At 45.1% G+C, this 17,774-nt stretch overlaps 1 protein-coding gene across 1 annotated transcript in view; it reads left to right on the forward strand.

The window, feature by feature from the left end:
* Positions 1–17,774, forward strand: part of LOC142065228 (dynein axonemal heavy chain 9-like) — a 144,640-nt gene that overhangs the window by 73,988 nt on the left and 52,878 nt on the right. Inside the window, exons 18-19 of the mRNA XM_075111178.1 lie at positions 1,486–1,656; positions 3,544–3,666. Of these exons, the coding sequence (XP_074967279.1) occupies positions 1,486–1,656; positions 3,544–3,666 (294 nt within the window). The remainder of the gene's footprint in view (positions 1–1,485; positions 1,657–3,543; positions 3,667–17,774) is intronic.

Consider the following 17,774-nt stretch of genomic DNA (forward strand, 5'->3'; position numbering starts at 1 on the left):
GTTCTTCCGAATTATTTCTTACCTTGACAAGTGACCTGGAAAAAGTAACTGAGAAGAAAATTCAGTATGTTGAGCCTCATCCACAAAGAAGTTTTCTTTTTGATATCTACGACTCCTATGTTGAAATAATTTTACCAGGAAAATGTACAGAGTATCTTTTGCGCAAGGGTGCCCTTTGATTCATTCCTTACACATACATAATAGATACAGGAGTTTCTGAGGTTTCACCTTTAATCTATGTCTTCTGTATTTTGTTTGTTTTATATTTTCCAGTTAATATTAGCAATGTGTATAAATACATAGAAAATTATTGGGTGAAATGTTTTTATCTAATAAATTTTGATGACAGATCATAAAACATAGTGTAAAGATGCACAGAGATGATTTTAAAATACTTACCCCACAGCTAGAAGCCCATTATAATTTAGAGCACACAAAGTTTATATCCTACTCTGCAGCATGTTTCAACACAATTTAAAGAAATGTTAAGCAGGAAAATGCATTCTGTTATTATTCAATAATGCATTAGGTATCAAAGTTACTTTAATTTGTTGAGGCATCATTTTTCCTTTGTAGAACCCTAAAAACAATGCTGCCAACACAGTCATGACTTGCCCAGTTGGTGTTATTAATTTGCATCGGCCTGGTTATTTCCTATGAGCTGGGACCTGGTGTCTGGAGCCTTTGCATTGCTAATCAGGACTTAGGCTTTTTTTATCTTTTCCAGTTGTGTTTGATAATTTGCTAATGGGTTTTCTTTGGACAGCTCTGAACGTTTTTTGTCTTCTCTCATTTAGATCAAAAATGGGGTTACAAGAATCCTCGGTATCTTATATAACAGCATCGCTCTCGATGCACGCGCCCGTCCCCGAAGGGACTCTACTGACCGGTTAATCCCACTTCCACAAGATGAAGCCCTACCTGCCCTTCTCATCTAGTCCTTTGCTGAATCCAGACAGTAAAATACCCGTGGGCCTTTTTTTAAATTATTATTATTATTATTTAGGGGAATTGCTTTTTTCTAGGTTGAAACATCTGTGGAATGGGAGGTGTGCTTCCCTCTGGGAATGCTGCTATATTTTGACTCAACATTTGCAGAGAAAGTGGACTGTGTAATGCCTGTGAGAGCACGCATGTGGTCAGAGAAATGTTTCCTATATCCATTGTGTCTCAGTTCAGTCAGCCTGTCTCTGCACTACTTTCTCAAGCTCAAGAGAGAGCAGTGTCACAGGGGATGTCATCCCTGCCTGGCTGTACGTTCCTGAGAAAGCAGCTAACGGCAGGCAGAGGGTCTGGTGTCTAGAAGTGCTCCCCTGCCTCCTGGAGCTGGTGGGCCACATTGCTGGGCAGATGGGGATGCTTCGTTTGTGGCCCCAGGGATGCAGTATCTGGGTTGGCTTCACTTATTACAGCACTTCAGGCGATACCCAGACATGCAAAAACCATCTAGAACCCACTGGTGTCCTTCTGTGCCTCCCCATGTAGGCGTTCAGCATCGTGTTTCAGAAAGCCATTGAGAGGGCACCTCCCGATGAGAGCCTCGCTGTGCGCGTGCTGAACCTCATTGACAGCATTACCTTCTCTGTGTTCCAGTACACAACCCGGGGGCTGTTTGAGTGCGATAAATTGACCTACACCGCTCAAGTTACCTTCCAGGTAAACATCACCATTTCATGCAATTTGTATGCAATGATTTATTTTACAGGCAAAGATATTGGCATGCCGAGAAAGCGCAAACTGTCACAGCTGTGGCCTTCAGCATCACAGCAGCAAATACAAGGGTTGGGGAACCGATTTTCTTCTCTGCCTCTCTTGCTGATAACAGTCACAGACACTGTGTTAGATTTGCATTATGCTGACAAATGATTGCCTGAGAGAGTAATACCTGCTTGCAGGACCGGAAAAAAAGGGCAAAGTAAGCTGGTCTTGAAGGCTTATTGGTCTTATCCAAAAGAAACACTTGCTACATAGCTGCTGTCTTTTGTCTAGTATGTTAGTATAATTTTTAGCCTATGATTTGAGCAAGGAGACTGTTGTATATCCCTATTCTGAAATTAGATTCAATCAATAAGTAGCACTTGGCATGAAGTGTGAAGTTGTTGTTAAGTTTGTGCAGTGAATGACTGTGTAAATGGCCTGATGTGTAGAATGCAAATAGGAACCAAGTCTGAACTGCTGGAACACTGTGCAGGTCTAGTTAACCTTGATCCAGTGATTGCCATTTTTTTTTTTAAATTCTACATAACAAAATACTATGTGTAAAAAGTGAAAGTAAGTACATAGACACACACACACATACATATATTAAAAATGGACTGTAACGATATATCTTTAGTTAATAAATTGCCTGTGTATAAAAAGTCGGCTTGTATTTTGCAATGTCAGCCTAAATCCTGACCCAAAGGACACCTACATTTTCTAATATATCCCTCTAAATAAAGTATTTTAGTAGCACACACTGTGCTTGTAACTACACTAAGCATTAAAAATAGTTAATGGGTCATTTTAAGCTGTCGAGAAAACCAGCGTGCACAATTTCAGTGTGTGGAGGCAGCTGGGTGATGAGGCACAGGATTCTCCCATACAAAGAAGCAGTTGGCTCTTGGACGGAGCACCTCGTTACCATCAGTGGTGGAAGGGGTGCCCGGCACACTGCAGATGCCATTGCCCCTAGGCAATAATGAGATTGAGGATCTGTGACAGGGAAACAACAAACTCACTGCTCCAGCACTGCTCTTTTTCCACCCAGAATTGGTGTTCAGGGTTGTGAAGTTTGTCCCTGAGATTGCAGAAGTCAGGCAGCGCGCTTGGAGCAGGGCCCCAGCTCGGCTCATGAACATGTATGGCTTTCCAGAACTACCTCAAACCTTGCTCTGGCGGTCTTCCTCCGTGTATTCCCAAAAAGCCACCAGTAGTGGTAAAACGCTGGTAGTAGCTGAACATCCCGGGTGCTCTGCAGTGTTTGAGACCTCAGGGACCTGCTTATTCTCTTGGTGCATGTGCCATAAGGGGCTTGTTGGTTGGTTGGTTTGGGTTTTATTGTTGCTGTTGTTTGTTTTTCAAAACACTCTAAGTGTGTCTCCACTTACTTTCAAAATCAAACAAGGGAGTGAGCAATGGCTGAGGCCTTGGCAGCATGCCCTAGGGGTGCACGCTCTTGTCCCTTTCAAGAAAGTTATCTGTTCTCTAGCTGCCGATATCAAGCACAGGGACCTGCAGCACACCCTGCAGCCTGTGTCTGCTGGCAGGGGCTTCTCCTCAGCGTGCTACCTATGAACCTGGATCACAGCCCAAACTTTTCCCAAAGCTTTCCCAAACTTTGGTCCTCTCGCATTGCCAGTCTCCATACTCCTTCCTGGTTCTCTTTCGGGGAGACCCAAAGCACCCACATGGTACATTTCATCACACCCCTCCAACACGGGGCACTCTGTAATTTTTAGCCGCACTTTGGCAGCTACATGAGCTGAATAATTAATCTACTAGAGTATATTGCTGCTCTGTATCCCGGCTGCTCAAGGATATTTTGTTTGTTTGGAATTACAGATACTTCTGATGAATAAAGAAATCAACGCAGTAGAACTGGATTTCCTACTAAGATACCCAGCACAGACCAGGGTCACAAGCCCTGTGGACTTCCTGTCTAATCAATCCTGGGGAGGAATCAAGGTACCTGTTTCACTTGAACTGTGTGATATCAGCATCCCTTGTCTCCTCTAAAAGCCTTTCAGCAGCCCTCAGGTTGGTCCTTCCAGCATTTGGTGGACAAAGTTCTGACCATACATGAGAAGTAGCATAAAAATGCCACAGAAATGGAGAGTTCTGTAGGTACAAGGCCGACTTTGTGGGCTTTTCATGACTTCATGATCTGTGTGTCCCCAAGAAGGTGATTTTTCTCTCTGAGATTTAGGCTTCTCTCTCTGTAAGAGACAAATAAGTATTTCCTCTGTTCTTTGTGATTATAGATTGTAAAGGACATGGAGATCTTCACTGTGTTTGGGAGGAGGTGGGAATTTAAGGTAGATATCACCACGTGCCGAGGTGTGCTGGGGACAGAGTAGTGACAGCTGACAGACCTCCCACAAAATAGTACGGTAATGGCCGCAAGGAGGTCTAGCAGCCGCCATGTGTTTGGAGCGAGAGGGGAGGAAGAGCGTCCCAAAGAGATGTGAGTTATCCCGTCTTTGCTCCCATTTGTCAACAAATGCGAATTGTGCTGGATTTGAACCTGGTTCAGCAGGGTATGATTTGTTTTCTGGAAGGGGCCAAAATGTTCTTCAAATGAAGCAGGCTCATTCACCCCTTGCTGGACCCGAGATTGTAACTTTTGCTTTATTGTGGCTTCTGATCAGGCCCTGGCACCTGCTGCGTTTAAGGATCAGTTTTATTTATAACATGCTGCTTTCATGGGACATTTCTCTGGTGCTGTGAAGTAGGGAGGGGAGACATCCTGGTTTCATTGGGATACTTCTTATATTTTCATCGGGACACTGGGTTGTCCCCTTCTCTCCCTTCCACCGTGCTGCACAGACAATGTGCTTCATTCCTGGAGGGGGACCAGACAGAATATCTTCATGCAGGCCCAAGACATCTCTGATATTCTTTATATTCTTTTCCTGTTTGTATTGTTTTGTGGAGATTTCCAGGGTTTTGCAGGAGCCCTGGCTCATGGTGCCACATACCTTTCCAGGCAAGCACGTGCTAGGCCGTGCTCCACTCGGCAAACACTGTCTTTCAAGGTAGCACAGAGCTGGAGCTGCAGTTCCGCAGTCAAATGAAGCTGATGTTTCTAACCCAGGTCACCTGTAGTGATTTCAAGTGGCAGCACGGAACAGTTCATGCCAGATGCGTCTGCCCTGACCAGGAGTTGCCACCTCCGCCTCTTCACTGGCAGTGAGGATGGGGCCTCTGCCTCATTCTGCGCATGCACGCGGCCAAGCTTATGTTGAAAATGTCACAATCCCATTTTCAGCTATAAAATAAGCTTAGAACTTCTCACTAAATCAGCCCTGTTCTTCCTCTAAAAGGCATATTTCCATAATAATGGAGGAATTAAAAAAAAATTCTACAGCTTTTCTTTAATCATCTTCTGCTCAGCGCTGGTGTTTCGCTGTTCAGACAGCCGCAGCTTTATTTTTGTTTCTCAGTTGAAGACAAATTAAGTGGACACTTAGGGTCAACACACATAATCAGGGGAACTCAGCCACCAAGCCTATGAAATACGTGCTTTGTAACAGCATATTCTGTCTTCGGGCCGTGCAGTCTGTATGGATTGTAGATGTACATACATATTCTTGCTTGAAATCTCAGGGTTTTCCAGCTCTGCTCTGTCCCTGCCCATGTTCGGCATGGGGGTATGCAGGGTGAATGGTGCATTTCAGTTCCTCTGGAGTCCTTCTGGGTTGGATTCTTCACTACTGGGGAGTGTGCTGCACTGAAAGCTTCTTTCTACTTAGGTTGAATATTAGGAAAAATGTCTTCACTGAAAGTGTGGTCAGGCCTTGGCACAGGCTGCCCAGAGAGGTGGGGGAGTCACCGTCCCTGGGGGTATTTAAAGGATGTGTAGACGTGGCACTTCAGGGCATGGTTTAGGAGGCCTGGGGGTGTTTCGTTGGTGGCTGGACTTGATGATCCTAGAGGTCTTTCCCAACCCTAATGATTCTGTGATTCTAGGATTCTACTTCAGTCCTCTAAATTTTCTCTGGAAGGTGAACTTCCTTCCACCACAGGTTTCAGAGGTTTCGGGCTCTGATTCTTAGGAAATGTATTCCTCTTGGAGTACCCAAGGATGCCTTTGCTAGTCCTGCCTGCAGGTGGTACATTCTCCAGACACCTTCTAAGTTTGCAGTGAGTTTTCTTCTCTGTGAAATGATGCCCCAGTGAGGCCACACCTGGGGTGCTGCGTCCAGTTCTGGGCCCCCCAGTTCAAGAAGGGCAGGGAACTGCTGGAGCAAGGCCAGGGCAGAGCTGCCAAGGTGATCAGGGCCTGGAGCATCTCCCTCGTGAGGAAAGGCTGAGAGACCTGGGCTTCTTCAGCCTGGAGAAGAGAAGGCTGAGGGGGGATCTCATCAATGCTTATAAATATCTGAAGGGTCAAGAGGATGGGGCCGGACTCTTTTCAGCGGTGCCCAACGCCAGGCCCAGGGGCAACGGGCACAAGCTGGAACACGGGAAGTTCCCCCTGAACATGAGGAGAAAACCCTTCCCTGTGCGGGTGCCAGAGCAGGGGCACAGGCTGCCCAGCGAGGCTGTGGGGTCCCTTCCCTGGAGACATTCACCCCCCGCCTGGACACGGCCCTGTGCCCCTGCTCTGGGTGTGCCTGCTCACGCAGGGGGGTGGGATGGGATGAGCTCCTGAGGGCCCTTCCAACCCCGCCAGTCTGGGATTCTTTGATCCCTTCTGTCCTGGCCAGTTACAATTCAATGTGTGTGAAATGGCCTTTCATGTTTTCCATGTGCTTCATCATGATTGTTGCAACTCCATTACTACTATGATGAAGTTGGTACAGTTGCCAGCTCAGGGTCATAAACACCAGAAGGAACATCAACTCCCAGTCATTCATTCTTCAGACTTGCATCACTATTTGACATACCCAGGAGAACAGGCTTTTATGTGCATAGAGTGTCAAAATACACAGCATACATGTCAGAACCTGCTTTGAGACCAGCAGTAAGGAACTTCTACTCATCATAGCTCAAACAGTGTCAGCGGCATCACTGAACAAGGTCTTTGCCCCTTCCTCAACTACGTGCCCCAGCTTCATCCCCACCAGCAGCCTGCACTCAGCCATCCAAAACTGATGCAGTGTTGGGTATTTATCATGTAGTTCTTGTGTGGGTGGAGTAGCTGGAGACTTATCTGAAGGTAGGCAGGAATTGAGAGTGTACCGTCACCTGAAGTTGCCTTGCAATAACTGGTTCTCTTTGAGGTGAGCCCTTCCCACTCAGCTTGCTCTCTCGGGGTTTTCGCTTGAGATGGAAACTATGTGAGTGCAAGAAGATGCTGCTCTGCACTCCCTTTTGCTGAGCTGTGAGATGGCAGGATGGAAACGTGTCCAAGTGTGCTGCACGTGTCAGGTGTCTTCAGCCTCAGCGTGCGTCTGCTGTCCCCATGAACTGCACATCTCAAAGAGCTGCAGTCACTGGTCAATAATCTGCGTTAATTTTAAGCATTTCAGGATTTTCAGATAGTGAATTCTGTATTATCAGGTAACGAATACTCTTTAGGTTATTTTTTGTGATGATTGTAGTATTGATTTTACTATAAATAGTATGGCTGGTGTCAACTTTATTAGTGTTTATGTTCTATTAATCTGTGTTGGTTTATTAGCCTTTGGGTTTTTGGCAACTCCGGTTACTTGAGGCATGGTTTTAGTACAATCGCATTTTGTCACAGGCTGCTATAATTAGGTTAATTAGTCATGGCTTCTATACAGCTTATTAGCAGGCTGAAATCTCCTTTTCTTTCATCAGGAAGATTAAGTGCTGTAATAAATTGTTTCTTCAACAAAGCTTGAGCAAAGTACATTTCAGATTCATATTTCAAATTCGAAGTGGAATTTAGCAATCTGCTAATTTTTCACAGAAACATTGAAAATGCTCCTGTGCAAAGTGGTCCTCTTTCCAGGGGTATCAGACCAAGATAGAAATGCCAAAAGAAATCAATATTGATATTTGTGGCCCATTCTGTGCCTCCCATTTTGGGCACATTATCTTCAAAGGAAAGCTCATTAAATGTTGAGGACCCTGGGCATGCAAATATCCCAGTGTGACTTGGCTTATTATTTATTGTTGTGGTTTCATTAATATAATATATAGGCTAATAGTCCTTTGCAGTTGTGCAGCTTGTGATGCTAGAGCATCTGACACACAGTTATGATTCCGTTTTCCAGCTTCTTTCAGTAAAAAAGTTCAGTAAAATTTTCACAGAGCTTTTTGCTGTAATGTGTGTGCTGGAGAAGCTCAATATTTACCATCGAATGAAGAAACCCCTGCACCTGTCCAGAAGGGCATGGTGTGTAGGGAAGGGTAATATCTTTTATTATACCTGCTGATAGACTTGGAAAAAATAAGTAAGTTTCTGGCTTTTTAACGCATGCTTCTTTAGGCCTGAAACAGGAGTTGAATTCAAACTAAGTACAGGTCAAGAAATACTGCTCTGAGCTTGACTTAATTCTGTTCATCAACCTGTGTGGGAGAAAAAGTAGTACCTGTGCAGCCCTGTGGAGAGGCATGTTAGTGAGCTCTGGAGCAAGGAGAGATGCTAGCAAAGCACATAGTCATTAGCCTCAGTGCAAATACAGCCTCTGGGTCATTGAAGGGTTAGTTAAAAGCAGGAAGGGGAGAAAATTGTACCATTTAATGAAAGTAGTGCCTTTGCTGAGTCCCTGGCTCTGGTGTTCAATAGAGTTGGTCGTCTGGGTTCTAAGGCCTGTCTTTTGCAGGTACATATAGTGATCTCTTGAGAAATCAAAAGTATTCTTTTACTCTTAATGAGGTTTTCTGTCTTTTTTCCGTTTCCTTCATTACCGTATGTTATACTTTCCTCACCCTCTATGTTCCCAGTACTTAGCTTGAAAGCTTTCATTTTGGTTGGTACTTCTGAAAAGGTTGTTGTGTGCATGCAAGGTTGTCCATTTCTCCCAACCTGGCTGTTGGTTGCCTTACCAATAAATGTGTGTGACACCCCTTAGACAACAAAGGTACAATGACGCTACTGCTTGAACTGCACAGGATATCAGGCCACAGCCATGTGCAAATGACCGTTTTGATGTTCTTGTTTCAAGATTCAGCTTAACATAGAATCAGTGTAAAGGTTATCCTCGCTAGGGTTTTTCCCCAATTTTTTTCTTCTTTCTTTCATTGGAAGGTCTCCAGTGTCGTAAGATGAAGGTGTTGATCCCTGGATGGGAGGTGAATATTTTCTGAATTGAATTGGGTTTTATGGTTGTTGGGTCTTCCAGACTATGTCTAGATTAACAAGTAAAATGGCCAGCAGCTATTTTCTGGTCCTGGCAGCATGTGAGATGGCACGGTGTGAACCCCTACTGTGAAATTCCCCTTGGCTCCCAAACCAGAGACACCTCATATATTGTGGATGGTCCCTGGAGTGTCTTACCCCCTGGGATATGTCCAGGCATTTTCTGAGAGCAAACGAGTCTGCCAAAGTCAAACATGAGCCAGCAACACACTAGCAAACTGTGTGGCTCATGATAGACTTGTGCCTGGACCTATTCTGCAGCCACGGACTCAGGAGCAGATCAGCAGGCAAGGAAAAAGCATGTGTCTTCTCCTCATTGTATAGGTACGCCCGGGTCTGAGATGGGCCGATAAACCCCTCTCCCTGTAGTCTGAGACAGTCTTACTCTGGAACACCTTTAGTAATGCATGACTGTGGTTTTAGTCCTGAGTTAGTACAATCTGCCCATCAGTAGAGCTTATTAGCTCAGGCAAAGCCTCACACAAGGCATAGTTATGCATCTTCTGTTCAGCACCTGGTGCCAAAAGACCATGCATGTGTTTCTTAAGGGTTCAGCAGAGCAGTCTGTACTTGCCTAGAAAAGATCATATGAATGTCCCCAGAGTCAAGCTGGGCGCTTCCCGAGCTGCACCACTGAAGCCAGTGCTCATGCTCTCATGGTATGCATTTTCATGGTTGTCTTTGTCAAACCAACCCTTTTCAGAAAATGGGGGTGGTTCTGAGGCCACTGAGATGAGCTGAAGGTTGGGTGAATGGATTTCCCTGTGGCCCTGGCCAGCTCTGCTGTGAAATTCTCCCATGCTCCGACTCCCTCCAGGCCATGCCCTTCCTGGGGAGCTGTGTCCACGTTGCCTCGGGGCCTTGTGCCTCCTGCGGAACTGCGGTCCCTCATCAACCGTGCGTGCATCAGGCTCTCCCCAAAGCAGCTTGTTCCCACCGGCTGGACACAGGCAGCTCCGCAGCTCCTGTGCACAGATACGCATTTCCCAGGTCTGATTTTCTTTGTGATATTTTCTGCAGTGCCCCTTTATTGCTGAATGCAGATGTGTCCCATGGGATAAGTGAAGCTAGTTAATATACAGCAAGAATACACCTGGAAAACTTGGATTACTTCTTCATCCCAGTCATTTCCCTCATCTTTTTCTGAAGAGGAAGAATTTTCATTATGTAGATATGAAAACGCTACTGAAAGGGCATTGTTTAATAAATGTGCTGTTGAATAATGAGCTCTAAATACTGAATTCAGCTTTCGAGGAGGAGAACAGCCATAGACAAAGTAGTATATTAACTCCATATTTATAATTTTGCAGAACGCAGATGATAAGATTGTGTGGGTGCCTTATGAGATAAAATACCAAATCATATATTTTACATTTAAGAAAGCTGGGGGGGGGGGGGGGTTTGACAGAAGAACAGAAATTTCCCTTCCAACTTCCACTTTCTGTACTTTTTAGACACTGAAATTTTTCATTCTTTGTCAAAGATTCATTGTGGTGCAATCTGCTGCCTAGACTGTGTTCTTTGTTCATAAGCAAGGTCCTTTGATCAGGCTGGTCAGATATGGAAGGCTTGCAGCTCACGGCTTTCCATGTACATTCAGAATTATTATTATGCCAGAAAATAATAGTCTTAATTAAATCTCTTCCATTAACTCAGTTCTTCAGATGTACAGCCTTTTAGTGCATCTTTGATAGAAAACATTGATTATGACACTTAGATGTGCATTTATCTGCTCTCATCTGGAAGTTTCCTAAGGACATTCATCTGTCCTCACCAGCACTCAAGTCTCAGAGGAATGTTGCCAATGTCTCACAGAAATACTACTTGAGAACTTTTTACCTTTTTTTTTCTTTTTCTTTTTTAACCTGCTGGCTAACGGTCTGATGTTTATCTGAAATACAGCAGAGATTTTGATCACATCAAATATTTAAAGATGTACTTTATTGGTTTGATTGCAGAGTGGAAATTGAATTTTTCTGGATGCCTCTACAGCACTGTCAGCCTCCATCCTTCACTCTCAATCTACCCATGACACAAAGCCTGCTGTCAGCTGGTCATTTTGAATGTAAAAGTTCTTTCCTCCTCTAAATGGAAAAAAGGGGAAGTAATTGCTTCATCAGATATATCTTTTAGATATCAAATGTATCTTTTTTAGACAATGTATATCTTTTGATGTCCTATTGCTTTGCTTAAAAAAACAGAAAAAAAAAATCAGTTGCAATGCACACCTGAAAAGAAGCGACTGCGGAGAGGTCTGATGGCTGAGCTCTGCTAGCAGCTAAGGGCATGCGAGCAGTCATCCCATTTTGGACATGATACGTTGTACCTCGGTGTGTAAGACGCTTTTGGAAAGGCAATGAAGGCAAATGGCTTGGATCTGGCTCCTCTTTATTAGTTCTTCTTTATAAGCCAGATCTGCCATAAAGGACCTGTGGGAGCTCCTTATTTCTGCAACATGGGAGAGCCCATAAACGTTTCCTTTGCATGGCAGTGTTGGTTCAGCTGAACAGCTGTGAAGACCACAGATTAAGTGCTCAGCTAAATTTTGACTGGGAACGACCTCTGGAACCCTGACGGTAATGCCAAGAGTTTACCTGTGTTGAGGCACGTGAGATGGCCTTTTGTGGAGGTACTCACGATCTGTGTATCATCCCCACAGTGTGAGCACGGTATCGCCAATGCCTGAACCGAAGCATCCTTGTGCAATGAATATAGTCTGACAGAGCCATGGGGACAAGCTTTTCACTTCACCCAGATTTGGCCAAGCCTCTGCTGGAGTCTGGTTTGATCTTTCAGCATTGCATTTTAGGAAAAATGTGGACTTTCTGGAGGCAGGGTAGAGAAGAGCAGTGCGAAGTGTCAGATACCTGAAAACATGACTGTGAGAAGAGATTGAGGAGGGGGGGAAGGGGAAGGATTATGTCTGAGGTCATCAAGACTGAGGACACAGGAAGGTATGACCTTCAAAAAGTGTCCTGTGAAGGGGAAAGAGCAATCATTTTTCTGTATCAGTAAACGGTAAAGCAAAGTGCATCTCAAAGAAGTGCAAGAAGCATTCACACCAGACATCTGGAAAATCTTTGTGATAGAGGCTACTGAAGGACTGGCATAGGTGGCCTGCAGTTTCCATTACTAAGGTTGTTCAAGCAGGTCACGGCACATGGGTATGAGGATTATGTCAGCTTCTTTACTCTGGTTACCTGTTCTCAAGGCCAGCTCTGCTAAGGTGCCACCATGAAACCTTGGATCAGAACATCACTGTGAAAAGAGCTGTGAGAAGCCTCCTCAGGGGATGGGTCCGTATGGATGTGTATAGCTATGTATATCAGGACATAGAACCATGGACCTTGAGAGCCTTCCAGCAGGTGCAACCTGGAATGGATGCTTCAGCTGAGCCCTTCCAGTCCATGAGACATATTTTCTCTTTAAGTTTTGCTGTGCTTTGGTGCATGGTCATGGCCCATCTGTCATTTGTAACAGCCGAATCCAGGGAACTTTTCAGAAATACACAAATACCACCTTTCAGCTGTCATCAGGGATCCATGGCCAGCTTCTGGTGCTGGCTGTGTCCCCACAGTTTGCACCAAAGAGAGAAGAGGAAAGACAGAGTCTGTGGCTTGGCAGGATAGCCTGACTTTGCAAGGCCCATTCTCAAAACAACCTGAACAACCTTTGCAGGAAATGCAGGGAAAATGCTGATAGGAACCGAGCTGTGAAATGTCTCAGGGGAAATTCATAAAATTTGGTGAGTGGTTATAAGCAGCTAGAATAAAAAGACTGTGACTAAATTTCATTTCTGCTGCTGATGTTTCCTACCCAGTGGAGCTGTCTGTAAGAATGTGCTACTAGGAAAGACCTGAGTGCTGCAGCCGTTCATTTCTGAGTCATGTGACAGGTTTCACTGGGAATTTTCCAAGAAAAGGGAGTGAGATCCAACCCATCACTCCTCAGACCACTTCTGTCATCCAACTGCAAGGCATCTGCATTTTAGTGATGCTCTAGGAAGGATGCTGCAGATGAACAGAAGGATTTTTTATACAGTGTCATGTCATGGCACTACACACTTTTTAACCCCAGTATAATTTAGATGTGGGGAAAAGGCAAGGAGGAGTTTGAACGAAGACGGGGCACACAGTGCAGTGAGCTTGTCAGACAGCTTTTATGAAATAAATAAGGAGGATTAAAATAAAATTTTTATGTTGAGAGGTGATTGAAATTTAGCAAACCCACCATGTCTTTATTTTTACCTTTGGTAGAGATTTTTCTTTTGAGTTGAATAATTCAGGTAGCGCAGCTAAACACAAAATGACACCTTCAGTGAATGAATAATACAGGCCAACACCTAGTGTGGGAAAGATGGCAAATAATCCATCATTTTCTACATTAATCCTTCTAGTTAACAGTAGTATTCAAATGGAGTAATTCATCTGCTTATATGTCTGCTTCTTGAATGATCCAATCTATCAATTCAAGCCAAGTGCAGGTTTGACCACCATTTTCCAGGAGCTGTCTTTCTCCCACTGTGGGGATGCTGGTTTTCCTAATGAGATTTGGGCCGCCTGCAGAAAATGAAGGGAAGAAATCATGAATATTTGCAGAAAGCTACATAAGCAGAACTCTCAGTGCACACCATCAGTGTAAGACTTTCAGAAGGTGTTTTGAAGATGTGTGAGGTGGTTCCCAAGCATGAGGTGTTTGTACGGCTGCTCTGCTTTAACCCTGTTGCAAAAGTTCACCCACAAGCTGCTTCAAACCCTACAAGCCCCCATGCAGATAGACAGCTGGGAAGCTGAGTTGTGGTGGGATTTTCCCATACCTCCCTGGGAACCTGCGTCCCTTGGGTTGGTGAAGCACAGCTCCAAAACATGCAGCCAAGAGATGGTGACAGCTATGCAGCTGAAATAATAGAATCATAGAAGCATTAAGGTTGGTAAAGACCACTCAGATCATCAAGTCTAACCGTCAACCCAACACCCCCAGGCCTCCTAAAGCCATGCCCTAAAGTGACACGTCTACATGTCTTTTAAATACCTCCAGGGACGGTGACTCCCCCACCTCTCTGGGCAGCCTGTGCCAGGGCCTGACCGCTCTTGCAGTGAAGGCATTTTCCCTCATATCCAACCTAAACCTCCCCTGACGCAGCTTGAGGCCGTTCCCTCTCGTCCTGTCACTGGTGACTTGGGAGCAGAGACCAGCCCCCCCCTCACTCCAGCCCCTCTCAGGCAGCTGCAGAGAGCGAGAAGGGCTCCCCTCAGCCCCCTCTTCTCCAGGCTAAACCCCCCCAGCTCCCCCAGCCTCCCCCCAGCACACTTGTGCTCCAGACCCTGCCCCAGCCCCGCTGCCCTTCTCTGGACACGCTCCAGCCCCTCAAGGGCCTCCTTGTCCTGAGGGGCCCAAACCTGAGCCCAGTATTCGAGGTGGGGCCTCCCCAGTGCTGAGCACAGGGGCCCCATCCCTGCCCGGCTCCTGCTGGCCACACCAGTGCTGACACAAGCCCGGGGGCTGGTGGCCTGCTTGGCCACCCGGGCACTGCTGGCTCATGCCCAGCCGGCTGTCAGCCAGCACCCCCAGGGCCTTCTCCGCCGGGCACTTCCCAGCCCCTCTGCCCCAGGCCTGGGGCGTTGCCTGGGGTTGGTGTGACCCAAGGGCAGGACCCGGCACTGGGCCTTATTAAACCTCACACAACTGGCCTTGGCCCATCGATCCAGCCTGTCCAGGTCCCTCTGCAGAGCCTTCCTGCCCTCGAGCACATTGACACTCCCGCCCAGCTTGGTGTCACCTGCAAACTCACTGAGGGTGCACCTGATCCCCTCCTCCAGATCATTGATAAAGAAATCAAACAAGACTGTCCCCAACAGTGAGCCCTGGGGAACCCGGCTCGTGACCGGCTGCCAACTGGATTTAGCTCCGATCACCACAACTCTCTGGGCTCGGCCAGCCAGTTTTTACCCAGTGAAGAGTCCACCCATCCAAGCCACGAGCTGCCAGGTGTTTTTAAACTTTGAATCTAATCCTGGTGCTGGTATTGAAACCATTGAGTTGAACTGGGATAGCTTTGCTGCACGTGTCACTTGACATCTGAAAGTGATTCCCCTTCAGCTGTCATGAGCCTACGGGCTTGGCTGGCTAAAAGCCAGTCTTTCCCAAGGACCTGCACACCACCTTTGGGCACGGCTCCTGCTCACCAAAGCCCTTGCAGCTTCAGCAAGTAACGTTGTCAGACTGCTGCCTTTCCAAAAGCAGAGGGTGTCAGGATGAGCTGCACAACTGCTGAGCACTGTGAACCTTTTATTTGTGGAACCTGCTTTGCTTAAAAATTGTGTAACGTAGTTCATAAAAAACACAGCTCTTTAATTTTGCAAGTGAAATTGTGACTAATTGTTAGGATTTAATAATCTCACAGATTATTAAAACTGTGAGAATATTAAATATAATTTCTTTCCAGTGTTGTCAACTTGTGTGATTTTTATAAAAAGACATTTGCTGTTCAGTGTGTTCCTTATAGACCTAATTTATTTTAAATAGAGGGTTCTTTTTAAAAAAACTAAGATATGTAAGGAGCTAAGACTAACCCTGTGACTCAGATGTAACCTGAAGACTCAAAAAGTAAGGCCAGCTTTAGAAAAAAAAACCTCACTTGTTGTTTATAACTTTATTGTATCTTTTTAGAAGCCAGTCTCACGGCTTCTGGGGGGCTTGGTAAATAGGTGTTGGAAGCTCGCTCTGGCAGCACTGGTTTTACTTGCACTGTATTATTTTCCACACTATTTATGCCAGTGCGGAGCATGGTGATGAGGACCTTTTTTGACTTCCCTTGCCCCAGAGCTGTTCTCAGGTCAGATGGCTCTGGGGCAGGGCATTTTACATTATGGAAATAGTTTAAAATACAAAACAATCTGGTTTTTTTAAGAATAATTTCCATTAGTGCTAAGGGGAAGAAAACATGGAGATTTTTTTTTTTCAGATGTTATAAAAACCTATGAAGCAATGCCTAAACTTGGGGGCAGTTTTGCCCAGATGGCATCCTTAGAATAACTGCCTTCAGTGTTAAGAGCAAGTGTTTTCGCTAACATATTTACAAAAGCTTGTTGTAGTGTATCTGGGACTAGGAGATAAATTACAAGAGTATCAATGACGCCAGACCTTTGAGGTTGTTCTTTTCACTAAAGACTCAGCCCAACCTCTGCAGGTGGCAAGCAGTGAGGAGGAAGCAAGCGTATCACCGCCTGCCTGGGACTTCTCCCTGTCCCCGAGACATTGCCTCCTTGCAGAGATCCCCTGTCCCTCTACCCTTCGTTGGCTCGCTGAAGGTGTTAAGGACACTGTGTAAGCGCACCGGCGGCTGCTCTGCAACGGCAACGAGGATTTCTGTCTCAAAGGCAATGGCTGATACACGTTGTATTTCCTACAGCTGTGGGGGGAGAGTACTTTGCATTTGTGAATGTGTGAAATTCACAGATCTGCTGACATATCAGCTCCAGTTAAAAGCTGGTTCTGACTTAGACGAGAAACTGTCAGAGAAAACCAAAGTGATAAAGCAAGTTGTCTGTGATTCAGTGAGTGAAAAATCATTTTCTCTGAATAAACAATGATCTTTGCCTTGACATGGTGTGAACAGACCTGTTTTGCTGGCAAAGTCTCATTTTGAGATATAAACTCAAGGCCCTCCTTTTTGCAGCCATCGGAGATGATTATAGTGTGGGTTGCAAAGATGGGAAATCGAGTCCTCCAGCCCTTTTGTTCATATTTTATTTTGATCAGTGTTTGTTGTCTCTCTCAATTTCCATGACAACTCTAACTGGCAAATGTATTCTTCATTATGTTGACAAAAATAGCCACGTTACACAGGTTGATGTGTGGTACCCATCTGCTATCCCAATGCACCATTCCTGCTTTTACTCGTCCTGCTTGGAAACACTGATATTTTATTGTTGGTCTAAGTTTCTTGGAAAATTTCACAGCAGAGGTATTGAAAGGCAATTAATATTCACAGAAAGATTACTGACTGAGATAGCTTTCACTGCACCAGCTTTTAAATAGCAGCATCTCTTATTAATACCATCACTCCTAATAAATGCAATTAAAATTGTTGACTAATGAAAATTTTAGTGTTAATTTAGATAATACAGACTCTATAGTTGCAATTAGAGCTTTCTTGATTCTGCAACATGTTGTTCAGGGAGAGAGAGACTATCATCTCTGATTACATGTCTGTCATTCAGTAAGAAGAAAGCAATTTTTCAGAGCCTCCCTTGTTAACATCAACCAAGAAACTTCTTGAAGCAGCAGCAGCCAAAGTTCTGAAGTGGTACTTTAAGTAAGTCACTTCAAAAGTCAACATTGTTAAGATGTTTTATGTAAGCACTTGCACTGATGAATCCACTGAATTTAACATTTGCCATTGTGCTGTGTTCAGCTACGAGAGGTGCATCAAATCCATGTATTGCTGCAAGGACAAGGTTTTGACAGAGCCGAATATATGGCGTTGTTGCTGTGATTTTCAGTTTCTCGTGTTCTGTGCCCTGGTTTCTAGTTTTCCACAGAAAGCGAGATATGGCATTGAATTTGGAGCAAGTACTTCTGTCGCTGACATTTCCCTTTGTTAGTGCTAATCCACACATGGAGACAACATCTGTTGAGTCACTACTTTGCTCACTCTCTCCTTCACGGCATTCTCAGGGTCCCTGGCTGTTTGGCACGGAGACGGTCAGCGCCGGATTGAGTCAGTCCGTGCTGTAGCTCTCAAGTGGTATTACAAGCTGTATGATGTTACCCGTGCCTTTTGTGGAGGTATTGA

The sequence above is a fragment of the Phalacrocorax aristotelis genome, chromosome 16, assembly GCF_949628215.1.
Source record: "Phalacrocorax aristotelis chromosome 16, bGulAri2.1, whole genome shotgun sequence".
Lineage (NCBI taxonomy): Eukaryota > Metazoa > Chordata > Aves > Suliformes > Phalacrocoracidae > Phalacrocorax > Phalacrocorax aristotelis.